The following is a 25,168-nucleotide window of genomic DNA, read 5'->3' as shown; positions in this document are numbered from 1 at the left end:
AACGTTAACACTATAACGTTGGGGGGGGGGAACATTGACACTATAACGGACTAGCATTATATCAATCCCACTGGAATGCCTGGAGTGTTTTGTTATAGTCCTATAGCGCTATAGCGCTCTAAAGAGAACGTTCCCCCCCCCCAAAAAAAGTCGGAGATCGCCCGCATGGGCGAAAAACAGCGGGGGGAAAGCGGTGCAGTCTGAAATGGCAAACCGCTTCAGATCCAGCTCTTTACCGGAAGGGGAAAGCCATGTGTGAAATGGCAGCCCTATACCGGTTTACTCCACGTCGGATCAAAAACGACTTCAAAACGGGTTAAAAAGGGTTAATGTGAAATTCCTCAATGTAAGCATAGAGTGAATGGGAAACACCTGTGTGGAAAAGACGCCAGAGACTGCTAAGTGTCTAAAGTACGCAAATGACAATAATACAGAAACAGATTAAATACATTGTAGAAAACAAGAAAGTAAGTAACAATATATCTTTTTTCTTGAAAAGAAAATATTCATGAAGAGACGACGAATCCGGATATTAACCTCGTTTCGTAGATCTTCCTCAGTAGTAATTCAAGCAATAGCTTAAAGGATCTGTCTGTTCAGAACAATAACGTTACAGTCTTTTGAGGTAAGCAAAGGATTGTATGGGCTTCCAAGGTAATGTACAAGAACAATACTTCATCGACGGGCAGCTATTCACAAAACATTTTGGTAAGGCTTCTTGGTAAAGCTTCACAACAACTTATGACTGCTAGAAGTCTTATCAAATTGTGTTGTCGAAGGCTTTCACGGCCGGAGTTCATGAGCTGCTGTAGATTTCCCAGGCTGTGTGGCCGTGGTCTTGGCATTGTAGGACCTGACACTTTGCCAGTAGCTGTGACTGGAATCCTCAGAGGTATAGCACAGAAAGAGGGAGGACTCTCTGTGTCTAGGTGAGAAGAAAAATGGTAGGTGGGTAATTTATATCTACTGCATTTTCTCCTCACAACTTCCGGAGTAGATATAAATTACCTGCCTTATCGAAATGTTTTGTGAACAGCTGTCTGAGTTTTCAGAGGCAGCACTAGCATTTAAAAGTTGTTGTGAAGCTTTACGAGAAGCCTTGTTTTGTGAATAGCTGCCTGTGGATGAAGCATTGTTCTTGTACGTTACCTTAGAAGCCCATACAATCCTTGCTTGCCTCAGAAGACTGTGATGTCATTGTTCTGAACATTTATTTGATATTTATTTATTTATACTTATATTTATACCCCGGCCACCCTGTAAATAGGCATATCATATCATTTAAGCTATTGCTTTAATTACTACTGAGGAAGATCTATGAAATGAAGTTAATATCCGGATTCTTCATGAATATCTTCGTTTCAAGAGAAAAGATATATTGGTCCCTGCCACACGGGGGGGGGGGGAATAGCACAGGCAAAGTGCGGCTTTCTAAAGAGAGACGTGGCGGTGGGATCACATAGATCCCCTGAGCCGCCGCGCACTTCCTTCCTGGCACGATCAGATGCCGGGGGGAAGCCACTGAAGAAAGAGCGCGACAGCCGAATTGCGCATGTGTGCGCATGCGCAGTTTGGCGGGGAGCCTGGATTGATCCGGACGACGGGCGCGGCGGCGATCCCACGGCCGCGCTTGCAGCAGTGCTTCAGGTAAGTCCTCCTCTGTAGGAGGTTCTTTTTTGCAGTGGGTTTTCCGGCTTTAGGGACGGATCGGGGACGGGTGCGCGCCGCTTCCCAGATGTTGCGGTGAGATCGCACCCGTTTCCTGTGCCCCCAATCCGTCCCTCTCCCGGGCCAAAGTCTCCCGTGTGGCCGGGGCTACAGTATTTACTTTCTTGTTTTCTACATTGTATTTACATCTGTTTCTGTATTATTATAATTTGCATACTTTAGACACTTAGCAGTCTCTGGCGTCTTTTCCACACAGGTGTTTCCCATTCACTCTCTGCCAGAGAGTCAGCCTGAGGACATTGTGTGCCGCTCCCATTGGCTGTGACTCACTCTATTTACTGACTTACTTCACTGGTATGCCTTTATCCCCAGTGGGGATAACAGTTCTCCTCTCCTGCATTTTCTCCTCACAACAACCCTGTGAGGTAAGTTAGGTTGGGAGGGTGGGACTGGCCCAAGGTCACCTTCTATAGCACAGCAGGGATTCGCACCTGGCTCTCCCGGTATCTAGAAAGCCAGTGTGGTGTAGTGGTTAAGAGCGTGGACTCCAGTCTGTCAGAACTGGGTTTGATTCCCCGCTTCTCCACATGCAGCTGATGGATGACCTTGGGCAAGCCATAGTTCTGTCAGAGATGTTCTCTCAAGGGCAGTTCTGGAAAGAGCTCTCTCAGCCCCACCGACCTCACAGGGTGTCTGTTGTGGGGAGGGAAAGGGAGAGGAGATTTGAAGCCGCTCTGAGACGCCAAGCGAAGTTGTTGTTGTTCAGTCGCACAGTCGAGTCCGACTCTTCGCGACCCCATGGACCAGCTCCCGCCAGGCCCTCCTGTCTTCCGCTGTCCTCTGAAGTTTGCTCAATTTCATGTTCGTTGCATCAATGACACTGTCCAACCATCTCATCCTTTGCAGTCCCCGTCTTCTTTGACCTTCAATCTTTCCCAGCATCAGGGTCCCAGCTAAGCGAAGGGCGGGGTATAAATCCAATCTCTTCTTCTTCTGACACTCTAACCACCACCCTACCCTGGCTCTCAGACTAATGCCCAGGAGCAATCCCAGGCAACAAGCAGACCACGGGATGTTGGAGAAAAATGGTCCATCGCAGCGGCCTCCGTCTCGTTGAGAGCAACAGAGGTTCGTTGGCGGTGCCAGACGGAATGACGCACCCAGACAGAGCTCCCCAGTGCCGGAGCAGAGGGGCCCATCTGCCCTCTCCTCCGCCTGACCTCCCCTGCCTAGCACAATGCTAATCCCCCCCCACCCAGGCAGCGCTGGAAGCTGCAGCGGTGGCATTTAAGGAGAGGAAGAGATGATCATGTGACCTCTCGGGCATGGATTTGGATAGATCAGTCAACAAAGCTACTTGTCTCTATTTCAGGCCCCGGCGGGGCTGTGTCCATGCAGCGAATAAGAAGAAGAGGAGGAGGAGGAGGAGGAGATTGGCTTTATACCCTGCCCTTCAGTACCCAAAGGAGTCTCACAGCATCTTACAATCCCATTTCCCTTCCCCTCCCCACAACAGACACCCTGTGAGGTAGGCGGGGCTGAGAGAGCTCTGAGAGAACTGCTCCTGAGAGAACAGCCCTGAGAGGACTTGTGACTGACCCAAGGTCACACCAGCGGCTGCATGTGGAAGAGTGGGGAATCAAACCCGGTTCTTCCAGACGAGAGTCCGCGCTCCCAAGCACTACACCAAACTGGCTCTCAAAAAGGGCACACAACACGCAGAATTCGGCTTCCCAACAGTTTCAACTTTCTTTTTTTAATCTTAGGAAAAAACCACGTTTCTAGCCACTTATTTATTTACTTTTGTTATATCCCGCCTTTCTTCCCAACAGGGGCCCAAAGCAGCTCACGTCACAATCCACTTCCTTGGTTTTACCCTCACAACAACCCTGTGAGGTAGGTTTGGCCGAGAGCAAGTGACTGGCCCAAGGTCACCCAGCCAGATTCCACGGCATGCATGAGGACTGGAACCTGGGTCCCCCAGATCCTAGCTGTACGCTTTAACCACTACACCACGCCGGGACCATTTGTGCAAGGGGCCGGAGACAAACGCAACACCTGTTACTACACCTGACTAGCAAACCTGGGAGTTATGCAAAAGAGGACAAAAGGCAGACTTATGCAAAGATAGAGGGATGGTGCAAATTCGCTCCATTTACGTAAATCTGTCACTTCTGGCCTTTCTTGGCCCAGAATGTCTCTTTTATTTCTGAGCCGGAAGTGCACACGGCTCTCCTTACAGGGCAGGGGTTGGACTCATCCACGATTCAGCGTCAACAAAACGCTTCGCAGGGGAGCCGTGTTGGTTTGCTGGAGAAGAGCCCGATTCGAACCCGGCGGCACCTGAGGAATCAACAAGATTCTGGGGGTATGAACCCTGGAGAGTCAAAACTCCCCTTGCCAGAGAACCAGGATGAAGTGCGTGATGAAGGGAGCTTTGACTTTTGAAAGCTTGCATCCTGAAAATCTTTTTGGTCTCCATGGTACTAATGGAATTTCTCTCCCTCTTCCCAAAGCGTAGAACTCTCTCAGCCCCGCCTACCTCACCAGGTGTCTGTTGTGGGGAGGGGAAGGAGTTTGTGAGCCGCTCTGAGACTCCCTTGGGTAGTGAAGGGTGGGGTATAAATCCAATCTCCTCCTCTTCTTCTTTCTTTCTCCTCCCTCTTATGCTGACTCCCTCGATAGACTTGGAGGAAGCGCCACCAACCATCACAAAACAGGAAGCAACAGAACCAAGTTTTGAGTCCAGTAGCACCTTTAAGACCGACAAAGTTTAATTCTGGGCACAAGCCTCTGTTCTGTTGCCTCAGGCCAACATGGCTACTCTTCTCAATCTAAAATAGGAAACGGACATGGTTCCTTCCTCGTAGGCAAGAAGATCAGAGTTAATGCCGGCACCGTCCTTGCTAGGAGGATGCGTAAGGGGACGTTTGAACAACCTTGTTTTTTCCATATCGAATCTAGGGCAGAATGAATTGGCTGGCTAATTCCACGGCCGGCATAGGATCTTCCCTCTCCTCCTCCCAGCCGACGAGACCAATCGCAGCGCTCCCCACTTAATCTCCTACGCTGACCAAGTTCCGTGCTGCAGAGGCCTCGCTGATTGGCTATGTGGGAGAGCTGATGGGCTTATAACTGGGCAGATTCTCTCTCTTAAGGCCGGGGAGCAGCTTGAGAGTCAGGGGTGGGCAACTGGCCCACCCAGAGATGAAGAACCCAAATGCAAAACCTCAGGGCACCGCGGGAATGCTGAGGTTTGCTCCATGTTTTGCAAATGGGCCGGGGGAGATATCCAAGGGCGGCTGCCGGAGCCCTTTGCTATAGCCTCCAGGGCAGCTAGAGATCTGCCGGTTACGTAATGAAACTAACCTGGAAAGCACTTCCGAGCACTTCCCATGACTCATGCAGAGGCACTTTGATACCACCAGAGATTAGAGCACCTGACAGCGAGAGGAGATACAGGGGAGGAATAGAGGGAGCACAAGGCAGGGCTGGGGAAGAGAATTAGCAGCGAAGGAGCCGTTTCTCCTCTTGATGCCCCGCCGTTCCGGACCGAATGGGGACTGCCGCAGGACTGGATTCGGTTCCGAATGAAGCCGCCAGAATGAGTCAAAATGGGGCTGGTGACTCTGCCAACCTGGCTTGACCTTAGAAAGGATGCCGAGGTGACCTCTGCACTGTTTACGCAGGTCAGAGGGCGCAGAAATGGGGCAGCGAGGTACCCAGGCCAAGGTTTACTGGGCCAGCAAGTGCTTCACTCCCATTGCCCCTGCAAGCATTAGACGGAAGAAGAAGAGGAGATTGGGTTTAGACCCCGTGCCCTTCACTCGGAGTCTCAGAGCGGTTTACAAACGCCTTTCCCTCCACCTCCCCACCACATACACCCTCCGAGAGAGCTCTTTCCAGAACTGCCCTTGAGAGAACTTGTGAGAGCTCTGAGAGAACTTGTGACTGACCCAAGGTCACACCAGCAGCTGCCTGTGGAAGAGGAGTGGGGAATCAAACCCGGTTCTCCCAGATTAGAGTCCGTGCTCCTAACCACTACACCAAACTGGAAGTGGGAACATAAGAATATAAGAGACGCCAATGTTGGATCAGGCCAGTGGCCCATCCAGTCCGACACTCTGTCACACAGGGGCCAAAAATACCAGGGGCCATCAGGAGGTCCACCAGTGGGGCCAGGACATTAGAAGCCCTCCCACTTTTGCCCCCCCCCCCAGCACCAAGAAGACAGAGCATCACTTGCCCCAGAGCCCCTATCTATACCTTGTGGCTAAGAGCCACTGATGGGCCTCTAACCAATGACTGATGTATACCTAAGAACCAAATGACTTCTAGAGGGTCCTGGCGGATCATCCCAAAGGCCCTGTCCGAGAGCAGGGGAGAGGAGGGGTAACTTTAAAAGCACCATGGGAAAGAGGAGGGAGAGAATAAAACCAACACTGCCATGGCAGCTGCCACCGAAGCAACGTTATTTTAATGTGCGCAGCCGAGCAGATCTCCAGCGGCTTATCAGAGGCTGTGCTTGGGAAGCGCTCTACCTAGCTCCACCACACTTGGCGGGTGCCAGGTAAGTTGTTGGTGGGCACCACGTTGGAGATGTCTGTTCTAGAATACAGCTATCTCTTTCTTTTTTGCATTTGGGGGAGTGTGCCCGTGCCTGGAAGTCATGGCGACCTCTGGCAACTCCTACTGGGGCATGGAGAGAAGTCCGGAGAAGTGGCTCGACAGCCTGCCTCTGCCTCTCGACCCTGGTATTCCTTGGAGGTCTCCCATCCAAACACTTGCCAGGTCCGGCCCTGCTTCGCTGCTGAGATCGGACGAGGTCGGGCTTGCCTGGGCAATCCAGGTCAGGGCCGCTATCACATTTGTATCCTGTCTTTCCTCCAAGGAGCTAAGGGTGATGTACAGGTTTTCTTTCCCTCCATTTTATCCTCACAACTGGGGCCGCCAAGTACTTACTGCGAATCGGTGGGGGGCACATCGTTCCTGGCGGGAACAGTCCAGCGCGGAAAACTCGCGCCCCCCCCCCCCCACTATGCTGTCGCCCAGACGTGACGTCAGCACGCTGGGCATGTAGCCGGGCGATGCTCTGGCAATGGAGCTGAAAACCATCGAGTTTTCAGCCCCATTGCTGAAGCGTTGCCCGGCTACGTGCCTACGTCATCAGTGGCTATTAGCCACAAGGTATAGCTAGGGGCTCTGGGGCAAGTGATGCTCTGTCTTCTTGGTGCTTGGGGGGGGGGGCAACAGTAGGAGGGCTCCTAGTGTCCTGGCCCCACTGCTGGACCTCCTGATGGCACCTGGTATTTCTGGCCACTGTGTGACACTATGTGTTGGAATGGATGGGCCTTTGGCCTGATCCAACATTGGCGTCTCTTATGTTCTTATGTCACATCTGGGTGACAGTATAGTGGGGCGCGGGTGTGTTACACGCAGGAATGTTCCGGCCAGAAACCATGTGCCCCCCGCCGATTCCCGGTAAGTACTTGGCAACCCTACTCATAACAGTCCTGTGGGGCCGGTGTAACAGTGTGGGTCCCTCTAGGAAGCTTCATGAATCCAGAGGCCACCAGTCCTGGCCTGACCATGACATCATACCAACTCCTTTGCCAGTTAAGTCACTGTTTTTTCAATTTGTTGACCAGCTGTAAGGAATCCAGGGCCCTTGGGAACGGGGCAGAAATGAGGAGGAGGAGAAGAAGAAGAGGAGGAAGAGGAGATTGGATTTATACCCCACCCTTCACTTGGAGTCTCGGAGTGGCTCACAATCTCCTTTCCCTTCCCCTCCCCACAACAGACACCCTGTGAGGGAGGTGGGGCTGAGAGAGCGGTTTCAAAGACAACGGAACAGCTCTGTGACTGACCCAAGGTCACACCAGCTGCTGCACGTGGCTTAGTGGGGAATCAAACCCGGTTCTCTCAGATTAGAGTCCACGCTCTTAACCACTGTATCAAACTGGCTCTCTTAAGTGCATGGATGGAAACACTGATATTATCCTCTGCCCTGAGGATGGGGCAGGCTGCCATCCAAATAAAGAAATGCCAGGAGGAAACTAAAGGTAGGCTCCTCAAGGGCCTCTTCCAAAACACACGCTTCCCCTGTCGCTCCAAACAGAGAGCAGTCAGGGAGAGGACGACTGTGACCAGAGGCCCAAACTAGACAGGCTTCACCAGCGCAATCATGCTGCCAAAAAGCACCTTTCAAGAGGATGGGCCAGCAACCAACGCTCACCCTAAGCTTTGGAGTCTTGTGAGCAAAAATCCTACTTTGTGAGCTCCTGGCATTCAAGTTGTGGGCGAGCGATTTGGCTACTGCATGAATCAGTTTGTTCTGGAGCCCTCCTTCCTAAGCTGAGACAAAAATGCGTGAGCCGGAGGCTAAAAAACGGTGAGCTAGCTTAGCGGGAACACCGCTTAGAGGGAACGGTGAGCTATCTTAGAGAGGACATTTAGAGGGAACACTCAGCTTAGGGGAAACACTGCCAACAACACAAGCAGAGCTGCTCACACGGGGAATCTTCCTTGCTACTTACAAAAAAAAAAGTCTCCTGGGACTTGGAGGTGAGTGTTTATGTGGGCCCCGTGCCCGCATCGGCTTACCGTTCGCATCTTGAACTCCGGTGAGCGCTCCGACGGCTGCTGCGGTTTCCCCGGAGAGGACGATCTGCCCGCCGCCTTGAAGGGTGGCTTCGGCGAGGGTGGCTACGGCGTGGGCGGCCGCTTCGCTGCAAGACACAGGCGATAAGAGAAAGGGTTACTCAGCAGACGGAGAGCACGTCCACGGCGGAACGCAAGCGTTGCGTGCAGGAGGTTCCTGGTTGAAACGGGCTGAAACAGAAAGCTCGGCGGGGATGAGAAAGACCTCTGCATCAGAGACCCCAGAGCGAGGGTCTCAGTCCAGGGCAAGTGTTCTGATTCGCCAGAATGAAGCTTCGGCAGAAGAAAAAGAAGAAGAGATTGGATTTATACCCCCGCCCTTCAATTGGGAGTCTCAGAGCGGCTTACAAACTCCTTTCCCTTCCCCTCCCCACAACAGGCACCCTGTGAGGCAGGTGGGGCTGAGAGAGCTCTGACAGAAACTGCCCTTGAGATAACAGCTCTGGCAGAACTATGGCTTGCCCAAGGTCATCCAGCAGGTGCAAGTGGAGGAGTGGGGAATCAAACCCGGCTCTCCCCGATTAGAGTCCGCGCACTTCACCACCACACCAGACTGGCTCTCTGCACCTTCCGATAGGTGGTGTTGACTAAGCTGGTTGTACTCGGGGAGGCGGAGGACTCCCACTGGGCTGGAAGGGACCACTGCCAAAGGTACAATCCCGTGTTGTAATGGGCCCAGTGAGGTGTAGCATTGGGCTGGGGAATCTTGGGAAACCCACAGCTGCATACATATGAGTTACAGAAAACCCTTCAGACACTTCTCCCGTTGGCGATGAACACCTGAAGCTGCCTTCTACTGAATCAGACCATTCGGTCCATCCAGGTCAGGATTGTCTACTCAGACTGGCAGCCGCTCTACAGGGTCTCAGGCGGAGGTCTTTCACATCACATGGTCCTTTTTAACTGGAAATGCTGGGGATTGAACTGGAACCTTCTGCGTGCCAAGCAGAGGCTCTGCCATTGAGCAGAGGGTCTCAGGTAGAGGTCTTTCACATCACATGGTCTTTTTTAACTGGAGATGCTGGGGATTGAACCGGGGACCTTCTGCGTGCCAAGCAGAGGCTCTGCCATTGAGCAGAGGGTCTCAGGTAGAGGTCTTTCACATCACATGGTCTTTTTTAACTGGAGATGCTGGGGATTGAACCGGGGACCTTCTGCGTGCCAAGCAGAGGCTCTGCCATTGAGCCACGGCCCCTCTTCACAGCTCTCCAGGGTCTCAGGCTGAGGTCTTTCCCATCACCTCCTGCCTGGGCCTTTTTAACTGGAAATGCTGGGGATTGAACCGGGAACCTTCTGCGTGCCAAGCAGAGGCTCTGCCATTGAGCCACGGCCCCTCTTCACAGCTCTCCAGCTCTCCAGGGTCTCAGGCTGAGGTCTTTCCCATCACCTCCTGCCTGGTCCTTTTTAACTGGAGATGCTGGGGATTGAACCTGGGACCTTCTGCATGCCAGACAGAGGCTCTGCCACTGAGCCACAGCCCCTCTTTACAGCTCTCCAGGGTCTCAGGCGGAGGTCTCTCACATCACTTCCTGCCCGGTCCTTTTGAACTGGAGATGCCGGGGATTGAACCTGGGACCTTCTGCATGCCAGACAGAGGCTCTGCCACTGAGCCATGGCCCCCCTTTTCAACTCTCCAGGGTCTCAGGCAGAGGTCTCTCACATCACCTTCTGCCCGGTCCTTTTTAACTGGAGATGCCGGGGATTGCAGAGGCCTACTACTGGTTCTGTGGAATACGGAAATGCTACCAAAAGTGTCTTCTGACTTAAGAGGGTGCGATGGAATGAACTGAGTTCTGGGTTAGAGCAAATGCCTCCCTGTCTCTGGATGCAATTGGGAAGCCAGCCTCTCTCCCTCCCCGAAATGAACACGAAAAGGTTCCTGCACCCCTCAGCTCCCCAACGAAGAGCACCCACAACATCGCTTGCCCTGTGAACAAGCCTAACGTTTATTACATCGTTAAGTGCATGTATAGCGGTTAACTGGCGTGTAGTGCCAGTTTGGTATAGTGGTTAAGAGCAAGGAACTCTAATCTGGGAGGACCGGGTTTGATTCCCCAATCCTCCACATGCAGCTGCTGGTGTGACATTGGGGCAGTCACAAGTTCTCTCTGAGCTGTTCTCTCAAGGGCCGTCCTCAAAAGAGCTCTCTCAGCCCCACCTCCCTCGCAGGGTGTCTGTTGTGGGGAGGGGGAAGGAAAGAAGAGTGTAAGCCGCTCTGAGACTCCTTTGGGTAGTGAAGGGCGGGGTAGAAATCCAATCTCTTCTTCTTCGAATAGCTTGGCGCAGGGAAGCAATTAAGAGACAAGCAATGAGAGGAGCAAGTCCTCGCATTTCTCTTCCTGCCCTGTCTGGCTGGGGTGGCACGTCCAGGTGCCAGTGCTGTTTGCAACGGCGTCTCCAGTTAAAAGGATCAGGTAGGAGGTGATGGGAAAGACCTCAGCCTGAGACCCTGGAGAGCTGCTGCCAGTCTGAGTAGAAAATACTCCTCCGGTGATCCACAGCCTCACTCCTAACATATCCCTAAAAGCTGCATTATGCTGCATGAGACCCAAGGTCAGTCTTGTTTACTCAGACTGGCAGCCGCTCTCCAGGGTCTCAGGCGGAGGTCTTTCCCATCACCTGCCTGGTCCTTTTTTGACTGGAGATGCTGGGGATTGAACCTGGGACCTTCTGCATGCCAAGCAGAGGCTCTGCCACTGAGCCACAGCCCCTCCTTACAGCTCTCCAGGGTCTCAGGTGGAGGTCTTTCCCATCCCCTCCTGCCTGGTCCTTTTTAACTGGAGATGCTGAAGACTGAACCTGGGACCTTCTGCATGCCAGGCAGAGGCTCTTCCACTGAGCCACGGCCCCTCTTTACAGCTCTCCAGGGTCTCAGGTGGAGGTCTTTCCCATCCCCTCCTGCCTGGTCCTTTTTAACTGGAGATGCTGAAGACTGAACCTGGGACCTTCTGCATGCCAGGCAGAGGCTCTGCCACTGAGCCACAGCCCCTCCTTACAGCTCTCCAGGGTCTCAGGTGGAGGTCTTTCCCATCACCTACTGCCTGATCTTTTAACTGGAGATGCCGAGGATTGAACCTGGGACCTTCTGTATGCCAAGCAGAGGCTCCGCCATTGAGCTACAGCCCCTCTTTACAGCTAACTAACAGAAATGTTAGAGAAAAACTAACAGAAATGTTAGTTTGCGATGAATTGATAGCTGTCGATGAAGTGCCAAATGTATTCTTTTATTTCCCAGATTTGTAAAGTGGACACAGAACCTCAGACCCCACCAATGCTTTGGAGGGCTCCAGCGACTTTCGTGCTCCTTTCGCAAGAGACCTTGAGGAAATATCCACTCGCCCAAGCGAGCGCCAGAAGTACTTTTCTCCCTTCCTCACAATACAAGAACTTGTGGGAACTCAATGAAATTGCTGAGCGGTCGAGTTAGAATGGATAAAAGGAAGCACTTCTTCATCCAAAGAGTGATTCACACATGGAATTCACTGCCACAGGAGGTGGTGGCAGCTACAAGCATGGACAGCTTCAAGAGGGAATTAGATAAGCATATGGAGCAGAGGTCCATCGGTGGCTATTAGCCACAAGGTATAGGTAGGAACTCTCAGGCTGGGGCAAGGGATGCTCTGTATTTTTGGTGCTTGGGGGGGGGGGACAGTGGGAGGGGCTTCTAGTGTCCTGGCCCCACTGCTGGACCTCCTGATGGCCCCTGGTATTTTTGGCCACTGTGTGACACAGAGTGTTGGACTGGGTGGGCCACTGGCCTGATCCAGCCTTGGCTTCTCTTATGTTCTCATGTTCAGAGGGAAGGAAATCCAAGATGCCCCGCCCCCTGCCTGCGTACCTGTTGAGCGCCATGGTGACCGTCGCGCCTTGCTGCATCTCTTGCGAGGCCGCCACCGCTGCTTCCGCCAGGGACGCCACCGCTTGCGTGGCCTCTGAGGCCTGTGTCGTCTGGATGGTCATCTCGCCCCCCTGTAGCGTCGCCCAGTTTTGTTCCACCTGATGGGATGGAGAAGGGAAGACATTCTGGGAGAGGGAGCTTTCCCAGGGGACGCGTGCACGTGGCTAAGGCCTTGGGGAAGGGGAAACAGGCTATACATTCCTTTTGCATTTTATACAAATGCAACTGGAGGTACCCAGTCAACGGAGAGCTTTTACTTTGGCGAGATGGCGAGTCCTCCCCTCTGCAGTTTTAGAGGGGAGATAGAAAAAGACTCCCATGAAGGAGTGGAATCAGTCGAGCACGTAATGTCCCACTGTCGCTTCGGTCAGGAAACTTGCTCTAATGTAATTTCCCCTCTATTGAATAATTTTCCTATGTATATGTTCCGAAGAAACTTTTAACGGGTGCTAAAATCAACAGGGTTACCATTAGCTGTGCCAATTTTTTTTATCAGCAGCCTGTAGAATACATAGAGAAATTTTACGTATAGATTTTAACTAATTGTTGCCGATAGATCAGACCAATTTCATTTTCTAACGGATTCACTGTAAAGCTTTTAGTTTTGGCTTCTACTGGTCGTTGGCCGAATAAAGAAACTGATTGATTGACTGCATTTTATACGACCATCCCAGAAACCCGTTCTGCTTATGATTTCGTAACGCGGTCGAGCTCTCTCTAGTCCAGGGGTTCCCAAACGTTTTTGAGCCTGCAGGCACCTCTGGAGTTCTGGCACAGAGTGGCGGGCGCAGGCGCAAAATGGCCACCACGGGAGTGGAGCCAGCCACAAAATGGCTGCTGCAGCTCGCCTTCAAGCACACCGCAAAATTCCTTGCGCAGGTGGCAGGTGCTGCCGAAGCCCTGTTTTAAAAACTCTGCACAGTCAGCCCAAGTCTCCAGGGGCCCATCAGAACCCTTGCTGGGCAAAAGCCTCAGCTGGACCTGCCACTTTCTAAAAACACTTGCTGAGTGTTGGGGGAGGAGGATGAGGAGAAGGGGTTGGATTTATACGCCGCCCTTCACTACCCGAAGGAGTCTCAGAGCGGCTTACCAACTCCTTTCCCTTCCCCTTCCCACAACGGACACCCTGTGAGGTAGGCGGGGCTGAGAGAGCTCTCCCGAGGACTGCCCTTGAGAGAACAGCTCTGAGAGAACTTGAGACTGACCCAAGGTCACACCAGCAGATGCATGTGGAGGGGTGGGAGATCAAACCCGGTTCTCCCAGATTAGAGTCTGCGCTCCCAACAACTACACCAAACATGAGTTTTGCGTGCGGAAGTTGCCAGACTCAGTCCCAGGAAAGAAGAAGAAGAGAAGAGATTGGATTTATACCCTGCCCTTCTTTCCCCAAAGGAGTCTCAGAACGGCTTACAGACTCCTTTCCCTTCCCCGCCCCACAACAGACACCCCTGTGAGGTCGGTGGGGCTGAGAGAGCTCTCCCGAGGACTGCCCTTGAGAGAATAGCTCTGAGAGAACTTGGATTTATACCCCGCCCTTTGCTACCGAAAGGAGTCTCAGAGCGGCTTACAAGCTCCTTTCCCTTCCCCTCCCCACAACAGACACCCTGTGAGGTCGGTGGGCGTGAGAAAGCTCTTGACCGAAACTGCTCTTTTTCAAGAACAGCTCTGACAGAACTATAGCTTGCCCAAGGTCATCCAGCAGCTGCAAGTGGAGGAGTGGGGAATCAAACCCGGTTCTCCCAGATTAGAGTCCGTGCACTTAACCACGACACCAAACTGGCTCACATCCTGTGAGGCAGGTGGGGCTGAGAGAGCTTTGAGAGAACGGCTCTTGAGAGAACAGCTCTGAGAGAACTTGTGACAGACCCAAGGCCACACCAGCAGCTGCTGGTCACGACGGCTAGTAGTCGTGATGGCTATCTACTCTCTTCTCCAGTACTGGTGGTGATATGTGTCCTTGTATCGGTTGCTGAGGAGCGTTCTTGCAGTCACCATTTGTGGACTTCCCAGAGGCAACTGGTCGGCCCCCCTGTGCGAACAGAATGCTGGACGAGACGGGCTTTTGGTTTGATCCAGCAGGGCTCTTCTTATGCTCTTACTTAAAGGGAGCAGGCGGAAAAATTCCGGCTGGAACTTTGGGCAAAATGGAGGAAAGGCATGACTCCGCGGAACGCAGCTCTGCGCGTCCGTACGCTCAAACGTCAGCCAAAAAAACGCAAGGCCAAGCGGAATGTGCCCTTAGACAACGAGGGCTTGTCTGCTGGTGAACACCGAAGGCCGGAAGCTCAAACAAAACAACCTGTCTCTAGCCGGTTCTTTCAAATGGAAATGCTGGCTGCGCCGGGGACAAAGCTGTTTTGTGCTGCCACCTACAGCCCGGCGAACCCTATCCCTCCGGAAGGCAGAGCGGGCTGACCACTCCTGTCTGCCACAAAGGCCTGGGGAATGGGGGGGCCTAGATCCAAGAAAAGAACAGCCTCTCCCCACGGGCAGCCGGGAGCCAGGCAGTCAGACGGCCGGCAACTTGAGCTGTAGGAATGTTTAACAGGACAAAGTTTGAGCCCAGTAGCATCTTTGAGACCAACAAAGTTCAATTCTGGGCAAAAGCTTTTGTGCGCATGCAACACTTCATCAGGTATCTCCCCCCACCCACCCCCCACTCTCGCTTTAAGGAATGTTATCACTGGCCTGGATTTCCCAGGTTCCTTGCTGCTCACCCCTGCCTCCCCGAACACCTGTGTGGTGCCAGCTCTCCCCCTTCATTCAGGGCCTTTCTCAAAGCCAACAGCGTCTACGGAGTCTTATGATTTATCCAGGGGTCATTTCGTAGAAAAAGAGGTGCAGGAGCTCATTAGCATAACTCATTAGCATAACTTATTTGCATACGCCACACACCATGACTTCACCGCTCAGGCTCCACGGGACTGTTTTGGCTAGGGATGCGGGGGGGGGGGGGACGGAACGTGCAGATCTGTCCTTGCAGAGGAGGGAGAGCTCGTACCTGAATATAGCTTGGTCTTAAAGGTGCCACTGGACTGTTTTGGATTGCTAGCTATGGGGGGAATGTGCAGATCTGCCCTCGCAGAGGAGGGAGAGCTTGTTCCATGCGTTTCCATCAATTCCCTCAAGGAGAAATGTACTCCTATCCCCTAATTTTTCAATTTTTCACAAACGCGGGCAAGCCAAGTCCGCGTTTGTGAAAAATTGAAAAATGAGTGGATTTCTCCTTGAGGGAATTGAAGGAAAAGCATGGAATAGTTATGAATAAGAAGGCACACCTTTTTTGAGTATCGAGGTTTTGATGAAGTTCTTTACGAAACAGAAGGTCTACTCCGGAGAATTTCGTCACAACTGTAATGCCAGCAGCTCACAAAGTAGAATTTTTGCTCACAGGACTCCACAGCTTAGAGGGAGCACTGCTCACCAGCTCTCTCAGCCCCACCTACCTCACAGGATGTGAGCCAGTTTGGTGTCGTGGTTAAGTGCGCGGACTCTAATCTGGGAGAACTGGGTTTGATTCCCCACTCCTCCACTTGCACCTGCTGGATGACCTTGGGCCAGCCATAGTTCTGTCAGAGCTGTCCTTGAAAAAGAGCAGTTTCTGTTAGAGCTCTCTCAGCCCCACTGACCTCACAGGGTGTCTGTGGTGGGGAGGGGAAGGGAAAGGGGTTTGTAAGCCACTCTGAGACACCAATCTCTTCTTCTTCTTCTTCTTCTCTATGCAAGGGGCTGATGCAAAAAACCCCTCAGGGTTCTTTCCTTCGCCTCTCTCACCGACCGACACCGACTCTTACCTCTCCATCTGTCACTGCGGAATAATTGACTTGTGCGACTGTAACGGTGGTGGGCAATTCGGAGGCATCTGCCAAGGTGGCGACTGTCGCTCCAGTTCCGACCTGCAAGAACAACCACAGCAAAAACGATCAACAAGATGCCACCGAGGGTCACCTCTGGAATCCCTTTGTGCCACTTGGAGCTTCTGAGTGTTTGGGATCAGAGGGTGGGTGCCGCTGAGCCCGGAGGCTGACAAGTTACAGCCGGGGGCGGGGGGGGGGGGGGGGGGGGGAATCCAGCCTGCAAAATGGGTGAACGATTTGTTGGCCGCATCAGTTAGTTTGAAGACTGAGCGCCACTCAGGGCAGCAGAGCGGGCGAGAGGGTCACACGTGAGACCCTGGCTCAGCTGGGAGGGCTCTGAGTCGAACTGCACCACTTCATATTTCTACCCAGGAAACCTCCGAAAGCGAACCCAAAATGCAGGTAGTTTCGGGGGGGGAGGGAGCCATGCTGGCCTTCAGTAGAGGAGCTGGATTCGAATTCAGTGGCGCCTCGAAGACCCACAAGAGTTACAGGCTAGAAGCTTTCAAAAGTCATAGAATCGTAGAGTGGGAAGGGACCTCTGGGGTCATCTAGTCCAACCCCCTTGCACAAGGCAGGGAATTCACAAATACCTCCCCCTCCACACACCCCCAGCGACCCCTGCTCCACGCCCAGAAGAGGACAAAAAACCTCCAGGGTCCCCGGCCAAACTGGCCTGGAGGAAAACGGCTGCCTGACCCCAAATTCACTTGGAATTCCCACTGCCACAGGAAGTGGTGGCGGCCACAAGCATGGACGGCTTCAAAAGGGAATTACATAAGCATATGGAGCAGAGGTCCATCAGTGGCTTATTAGCCACAAGGTATAGATAGGGGCTCTGGGGCAAGGGATGCTCTGTCTTCTGGGTGCTTGGGGGGGGGGGGGCAACAGGGGGAGGGCTTCTAATGTCCTGGCCCCACTGGTGGCAGTCCTGATGGCGCTGGTATTTCTGGCCCCTGTGTGACACAGAGTGTTGGACTGGAGGGGGCATTGGCCTGATCCAGCATTGGCTTCTCTTATGTTTTTATGTCTGGGGCAAGGGATGCTCTGTCTTCTGGGTGCTTGGGGGGGGGGGGGCAACAGGGGGAGGGCTTCTAATGTCCTGGCCCCACTGGTGGCAGTCCTGATGGCGCTGGTATTTCTGGCCCCTGTGTGACACAGAGTGTTGGACTGGAGGGGGCATTGGCCTGATCCAGCATTGGCATCTCTTATGTTCTTATGTTCAAAGTGGCGATCGGCATTTCCCTGGACGTGTAAGAAAGGGCCACGAGAACTAGGCCAAGTCGAAACTCTCTTCCTCTGAGGTATCAGACGAAGGGAGCTTTGACTGTTGAAAGCTCCTACCCCGAGAGTTTTGTGGGTCTCCAAGGTGCTACTACGGGGACTCAGACCTGGAGACCCAAATGTGACTCTCTGGCCAACCCAATTTGCCCATCCATGATGCATTCAAGTCAAAAAACCATAAATATCCATTTACGCTGCTCCACTACTGATACCAGCACTGTGCTGTATTTTACTTATTTTAAGAAACAAGTAAACCCGCCCATGGTAAACCAAAAACAATATATACCGTATAAACCCGGAAAGGGTTATTTTCCCCCGGAGCATACTGTCGAGAAAAAGAAGGGGTCGTCTTACAAGTATGCATAGAAACATACAGGTTACAACTTACAAGTATGCCCAGTAATTAAAAAACCTTTTTGCGTATGGCATTGGTGTCGGGGTGTGTGTGTGTGTGTGAGAGAGAGAGAGATCCTACATTCAGGGTCATTTTCCTTTCAGACAAATACGGGCTGAGCTCAGACTGGCAGTTTGAAGCGGGAGGGAGTCGTGGCAAAAAAAAGAGCAGGAACAAACTGTTCCGAGTTTTCCCGGTCACACTGCGCAGACTGATGCGGGGAGCATACCGGGAGGAGGCGCAAGGGAGTGTTCACACTGCGGCCGTAAGCGGCGTTTTCCTCGCGGCAGACGCCTATGCATGGGCGCCTAGGTGCGGCGGCAAATAGGGCAGGATCCGGCCGCTGTGGGCCATAGGCACATCCGGCCACATCACTAACCCCTCTTCGAGGCAATCACCCGCACCTTCCTGGTGCCAGAGTGAGGCTAGGAGATCAGTCAGCATAAACAGGGTCCAGCCTACATGAGGGACCGCCTCTCTCCATATGTTCCCCCAAGGGCACTACGGTCAGGGGGGCGTCATCTCCTGGAAATTCCAGGCCCTAGAGACGTTAAATTTGCGGTGACCAGGACCAGGGCATTTTCGGAGGCGGCTCCTACCTGGTGGAAGGAGCTCCCGGAAGAGATCCGGGCCCTGCGGGACCTCTCTCAGTTCCGCAGGGCCTGCAAGATGGAGCTCTTCCGCCAGGCCTTTAAGTAGGAGCCGCTGCCACCACTATTCCACCTCCGCCTCCTGGGCACTGTCGTATTACCATCATGATTGTTTGGTCCCTACGGGGGGAGCGAGGTGCCTGGGCACAGATTGGATGATAAGATCTCAGGGAGCTGCTATGGAGGTTAAGATCTACCCATCTTGGTTAAATCTGTATTGCAAATTTGTAACTGTATCTTATTGTTTTTAAATTATGCGTTTATTGTTGTAACTTTGGCACATGGTGCCCTTGTCAGCCACCCTGAGCCTTCGGGGTAGGGCGGGATATAAATCCAAATATAAATAAATATAAATAAATAAACAGACAGCCGGCGCACATTATTAACGCGGACTGCTCCCGGCTTTTAGCGGTCAGCGTTCACACTTCCGGGAAGCAGGATGAAGTGGGATAAACCGGCTCTCCGGGTCCTGCTACCACTTTCACCAGGTATCTTTTCAACCTGGGAGGCAAGCGCTACAAGACGGGTTTGAGTACGGGTGGGGAACGCCGGACAGATGTGCCTGTGTGAACGGCCCCTTTAATCCGCTTGTGAAACGTTCCTCACACGGGCCTATATCGGGGCCAACGGCAAGTCTGAACTCGGCCGCGGTAATACTAATCAGCCAAAAGCAAAAGACAGTTGCATTAAGCCTCACTGAAATCAATGGGAAAAGCCCATCATAACTTAAGACTCACCAGTCACAATCAATGTTCCCTCTAAGCTGTGGAGTCTTGTGAGCAAAAATTCTGCTTTGTGAGCTACTGGCATTCAAGTTATGAGCGAGCAATTTAGCTACTGTATAAATCAGTTTGCTCTGGCGCCACCCTTCCTGAGCTAAGAAAGAAATACGTGAGTCAGAGGCTAAAAAACTGTGAACTAGCTCACACTAACTCAGCTTAGAGGGAACACTGGTCACAATGTGACTTAAGCCTGGTTCTTTGTATTAGAATCATAGAATCAGAGTTGGGAGGGGCCCTAGAGGCCACCTAGTCCAGCCCCCTGATCAATGCAGGATCAGCCTAGAGCATCCCTGACAAGGGTTTGTCCAGCCGCTGCTTCAAGACGGCCAGGGAGGGGGAGCTCACCACCTCTCCAGGCAGCCCATTCCACTGCTGAACTTACTCTTAACGGTCAAAAAGTTTTTCCTAATATGCAGCCGGTACCTCCCCGCCCTTAATTTAAACCCCTTATTGTGAGTCCTCTCCTCTGCTGCCAACAGGGACAGCTCCCTGCCCTCCTCTAAGGGACACGGCCCTTCCAAGACTTCAAAGACAAGCTCGAGCGTGTCCAGAGGAGGGCAACCAGGATGGTGAGAGGGATTGAATCCAAGTCTTAGGCGGAAAGGCTGAAAGAGTTGGGTCTGTTTAGCCTGGGAAAGAGAAGGCTCAGAGGGGACAGGATGGCAGTCTTCAAGTATCTGAAGGGCTGTCATGTAGAAGATGGAGCGGATCTAGTCTCTCTTGCTCCGGATTGCAAGACTAGATCTAACGGGTGGAAATTACAAGGGAGTCATGACTGGCTAAATATCAGGAGAAACTTCCTAACTGTGAGTGGTTGAGCAGTGGACCAGTCTGCCTCAGGAGGTGGTGGATGCTCCTTCGCTGGACGTTTTCAAGCGGAGGCTGGACGGCCATCTTTCGGGTATGTTGTAGGCAGTGTTCCCTCTAAGCTGAGTTAGTGTGAGCTAGCTCACAGTTTTTTTAGCCTCTGGCTCACACATTTCGGTCTTAGCTCAGGAAGGACGCCGCCAGAGCAGACTAATTGATGCAGCAGCCAAATTGCTTGCTCACAACTTTAATGCCAGTAGCTCACAAAGTAGAATTTTTGCTCACAAGACTCCATAGCTTAGAGGAAAAATTGGTTGTAGGTATGTAGGGCTATCTTTTGGTTCTGCAGGGGGTTGGACTAGATGACCTGCAAGGTCCCTTCCAACTCTAACATTCTATGATTCTATGACTTAAAGAGAGCCATCCTGTTCCCCCGCTCAGCCTCCTCTTCTCCAGACAGAACTTTCCCCAGTCCCTCAGCCTTTCCCCGTAGGGCTTGTTGGTCTCCAGGTCCCCGATCATCCTCGTCGATCTCCTCTACACCCGCTCCGTCCTGTCCACATCCTTTTTGGAGTGAGGCCTCCAGAACTGCACACAACACTCCAGGTGCGGCCAGACCAATGCAGTGTACAGCGGGACTATGGCATCTTGCGATTTGGATGTTACGCCTCTGTTGATACACCCCGAGATTGCATTAGCCCTTTTTGTCGCTGCGTTAGGGCCATGCCCTTCAGCATCACACAATGCTTAGACTGAACTCCGTGTTCCAGGCATTAAAGCGAGGTGACTGTGCCTTCTCTCCCTCATCCCAGCTTTCGGACACCCTGGCGCTTAATTTCAGAAGTCGGCTGTGTGGACCTGCAGTAGGACACCCAGAATAGAATCCAGGAGCACCTTCGAGGACAACCAGATTTTTTGGGATGCGAGTTTTCGCGCTTCGAGTCTCAAAAGCTCATACCCCCCAAAATCACGTTGTCCTCTAAGGTATTAACTGGACTCTAAGTGGTTAAGACGCTGAACTGCAGGCTGTGGAAGGTCGGTAGTTCAGCAGTTCGAGACCCGGGTGCCGCATGGCGGAGTGAGCTCCCGTCTCTAGTTCCAGCTCCTGCCAACCTAGCAGTCTGAAAGCAAGAAATTGCAAGTAGATAAATAGGTACCACTTCGGTGGGAAGGGAACAGCGTTCCGTGCGCCTTGGTGTTTAGTCATGCCGGCCACATGACCACGGAAATGTCTTCGGACAGCGCTGGCTCTTCGGCTTTGAAACGGAGATGAGCACCGCAACCCTAGAGTCGGATTCGACTGGCTTTCGAGCAAGGGAACCTTTACCTTTACCTTTAAGGTATTGATACTAAGTTAATGCTAGGTATTAACTGAGGGGGTGACATGATTGAGGTTTATAAGATTATGCATGGGATAGAGCAGGTGGAGAAAGAAGTACTTTTCTCCCTTTCTCACAAGACAAGAACTCCTTGTGGGCACTCCATGAAATTGCTGAGCGGTCGGGTTAGAACGGATAAAAGGAAGTCCTTCTTCACCCAAAGAGTGATTAACACTTGGAATTCACTGCCACAGGAGGTGGTGGCGGCTAAAAGCATGGACGGCTTCAAGAGGGAATTGAAGAAACATCTGGAGCAGAGGTCCATCAGTGGCTATTAGCCACAAGGTATAGATACGAACTCTCAGGCTGCGGCAAGTGATGCTCTGTATTCTTGGTGCTCGGGGGGATGGGGGACTGTGGGAGGGCTTCTAGTGTCCTGGTCCCACTGCTGGACCTCCTGATGGCACCTGGTATTTCTGGTCTCTGTGTGACACAGAGTGTTGGACTGGATGGGCCTTTGGCCTGATCCAACATTGGCTTCTCTTATGTTCTTAAGAATTGGATAAACATATGGAGCAGAGGTCCATCAGTGGCTCTTAACCACAAGGGATAGATAGGAACTCTCGGTCTGAAGAAGAGGAGGAGGAGATTGGATTTATACCCCACCCTTCACTACCCAAAGGTGTCTCAGAGCGGCTTACAAACTCCTTTCCCTTCCCCTCCCCACCACTGACACCCTGTGAGGTAGGTGGGACTGAGAGAGCTCTGACGAAACTGCTCTTTTTCAGGAACAGCTCTTGTCAGAACTATGGCTTGCCCAAGGTCATCCAGCCAGGTGCAAGTGGAGGAGTGGGGAATCAAACCCGGTTCTCCCAGATTAGAGTCCGCACACTTCACCACTACACCAAACTGGCTGGGGCAAGTGATGCTCTGTATTCTAGGGGAGGTGGCAACAATGGGAGGGCTTCTGGTGTCCTGGCCCCACTGCTGGACAACCTGATGGCACCTAGCATTTTTGGCCACTGTGTGACACAGAGTGTTGGACTGGAGGGGCCATTGGCCTCATCCAACATGGCTTCTCTTATGTTCTTATGTCTGGGGCAAGGGATGCTCTGTATTCTTGGTGCCTGGGGGGGTGGGGGCAACAATGGGAGGGTTTCTGGTGTCCTGGCCCCACTGCTGGACCTCCTGATGGCCCCTGGTGTTTTTGGCCACTGTGTGACACAGAGTGTTGGACTGGATGGGCCATTGGCCTGATCCAGCACTGGCTTCTCTTATGTCTGGGGCAAGGGATGCTCTGTATTCTTGGTGCCTGGGGGGGTGGGGGCAACAATGGGAGGGTTTCTGGTGTCCTGGCCCCACTGCTGGACCTCCTGATGGCCCCTGGTATTTTTGGCCACTGTGTGACACAGAGTGTTGGACTGAATGGGCCATTGGCCTGATCCAGCATTGGCTTCTCTTATGTCTGGGGCAAGGGATGCTCTGTATTCTTGGTGCCTGGGGGGGTGGGGGCAACAATGGGAGGGTTTCTGGTGTCCTGGCCCCACTGCTGGACCTCCTGATGGCCCCTGGTATTTTTGGCCACTGTGTGACACAGAGTGTTGGACTGAATGGGCCATTGGCCTGATCCAGCATTGGCTTCTATTATGTTCTTATGCTCTTATGACTCGAACCCAGTTGGCACTTAATATAAGCTAGAGCTCGCCAATGATCTCGGGTCCCCGTTGGCACTGCCAGGGGCCCTCCCTGGGGTTACGTGAGCCACCATAAGGACAAGGGCCCTTTTGAGCGAGCAGACATGCAACACATTTTGCTCATCCATCCCACCGCTCCCCTAGGATCCGGCTGCCCAATCTCCCCGGTACCTCTTCGTGGAGAAAGCGAGCCCCGTGCCCGCTCACCTGGATGAGAGAGACGGTGCCGTCGGGATTGCTGAAGGTCTGGACGACTGTCTGGGACGGTACCAGGTGCGCTATACTGTGTGTCGCTGTAGTCGGCTGTGTTTGCTGGTCCTCGAAAGCGTACAGCAGGTCCTCCCGGCCATGCTGCTTGTAGCAGTTTTTCACGATCGTCCGCAAGGCTTGCGTCCAGGATACCTGCGGGGAGCAGATGGGGAGAGAGAGAAGGCACCGTCAGGGATTTTACTGGTTGTCAAAACCGCGGTGGCTCAGAGGTTAAAGACGCTGAGCTGCAGACCGGAAGGTCGGTAGCTCGGCAGTTCGAGGCCTGAGTGCTGCGGGTCAGAGTGAGCTACCGTCTCTGGCCCCGGCTCCTGCCAACCTAGCAGTTCGAAAGCAAGAAATTGCAAGTAGATAAACAGGTACCGCTTCGGTGGGAAGGTAACAGCGTTCCGTGCACCTCGGCGTTCAGTCATGCCAGCCACATGACCACAGAAATGTCTTTGGACAGTGCTGGCTCTTCAGCTTGGAAACGGAGATGAGCATCGCCCCCTCGAGTCGGATTCGACTGGCTTTTGAGCAAGGGAAACCTTTACTAAACCCACATCATATTGAGCATAGCTTTAGGAAGTTGCACTAATAATAAGTATGTAACGTCTGTAACGGCCCTGAAATCAGAAATGGGACACTATCTGGGACCCTCATACCTACAGGACCAGCTCTCCCGTTTAAACCCCCTACACTCCCTTTGGTCATTGTCTAGGGGCCTCTTGCAGGTGCCTGGCCCCAGGATGGTTAGTTGTCACCAGGGGAAGGGTCTTCTTGGTTGTGGCCCCTACTAGGGTTGTGCATTTGGGAAGGGCCTTCTTGGTTGTGGCCCCTACTAGGGGTGTGCATTTGGCTAAAGCCGAACCAAAAAAATACCCGAAAAATACCTTGTCGGTATTTTTCGGGTATCATATAAACCAAATACAGATCACAGTTCTGTATTCGGCTACTGGTATAGCTGAACCCGAAAAGGCTGTAATTATCTGGCTTTTTTCGGGTTCATTTTGCTATACGAAAAAGGTCTCATTAAACCTAACTGCCGGCTCAGCCGCCAGTCAGCTGTTGGGTTTAAATGCCCCAATGTCAGGGAGGTAAAGAAAGGCATTGTAAACATGCCTGCTTCCCTTCCCAAGCTTCTCCAGGGAAGCAGGCACGTTTGCCTGGCTGCCTTCGCGGGCTGGCTGGGGAAATCGAGGGCGGCCAGGCAAACATGCCCCCTTCCTTCCCTGGTACCCACAGGCTCCAAAAGGCTGGGGACCCCTTCAGTCTTCCACTGTTATACTAATCTCAGTACAGGCCACATGCAGCCCCACCTCAAATGTGCAGAGAACCTGCCCTATCAGTGGTGCTGATAAACCATGCAGTGTTCTATGAGAAGGTGCTCAGCATCTGGAAAATACAGGTTACCCAGAACACCTGGAAAGGGGCACATTTTGCAGATGGTCTGGTCTAATAATGCTGCCACTGCTCTTTGCACTCCAGGAAGTGATCTAGGCTGGATCCACCCGCTGCTGGATACTGCACAACCCTTGCGCTACAGCAATTGAGAGCTCTTGGAGCACCTGGCTGGAGATGAAGGGTTGGGTCCAGATAGGGTTGCCAGGTCCCTATGGAGCAGACTTACCAGGAGAAGGCCTAGGCCAGGGGTGGCCAAACTTGCTTAATGTAAGAGCCACACAGATATTTGAGAGCCACAAGGCATGAACAAATATATAACCTACACGTTTTTATTGGAAAATATGCAAATTTGCCTTTTATAAACATTAAACGAGACTGCCAAAAATAAAAGCAAAAGGGGTAAAAACAGATATTGATAACGATTTTTAACTTTAGATGGGGAGGGAGGAGAGAGCGAGAGAGAGGTGGGAGGGAAGGAAGGAAGGAAGATGGAGGAGGGAGGGAG

The 25,168-nt window shown here is 52.5% G+C and overlaps 1 protein-coding gene across 1 annotated transcript in view; it reads right to left on the bottom strand.

The window, feature by feature from the left end:
* Positions 1–25,168, bottom strand: part of NRF1 (nuclear respiratory factor 1) — a 76,949-nt gene that overhangs the window by 18,536 nt on the left and 33,245 nt on the right. The window contains 4 exon segments of the mRNA XM_015426728.1: positions 8,272–8,396; positions 12,167–12,324; positions 16,021–16,122; positions 23,221–23,415. Coding sequence (XP_015282214.1) covers positions 8,272–8,396; positions 12,167–12,324; positions 16,021–16,122; positions 23,221–23,415 — 580 coding nt within the window.

The sequence above is a fragment of the Gekko japonicus genome, unplaced genomic scaffold, assembly GCF_001447785.1.
Source record: "Gekko japonicus isolate JY-2015 unplaced genomic scaffold, Gekko_japonicus_V1.1 scaffold3431, whole genome shotgun sequence".
NCBI classification, from domain to species: Eukaryota; Metazoa; Chordata; class Lepidosauria; order Squamata; family Gekkonidae; genus Gekko; species Gekko japonicus.
Note: the sequence above shows the minus strand (reverse complement) of the source record. Positions and strands in the feature narration are given on the sequence as shown.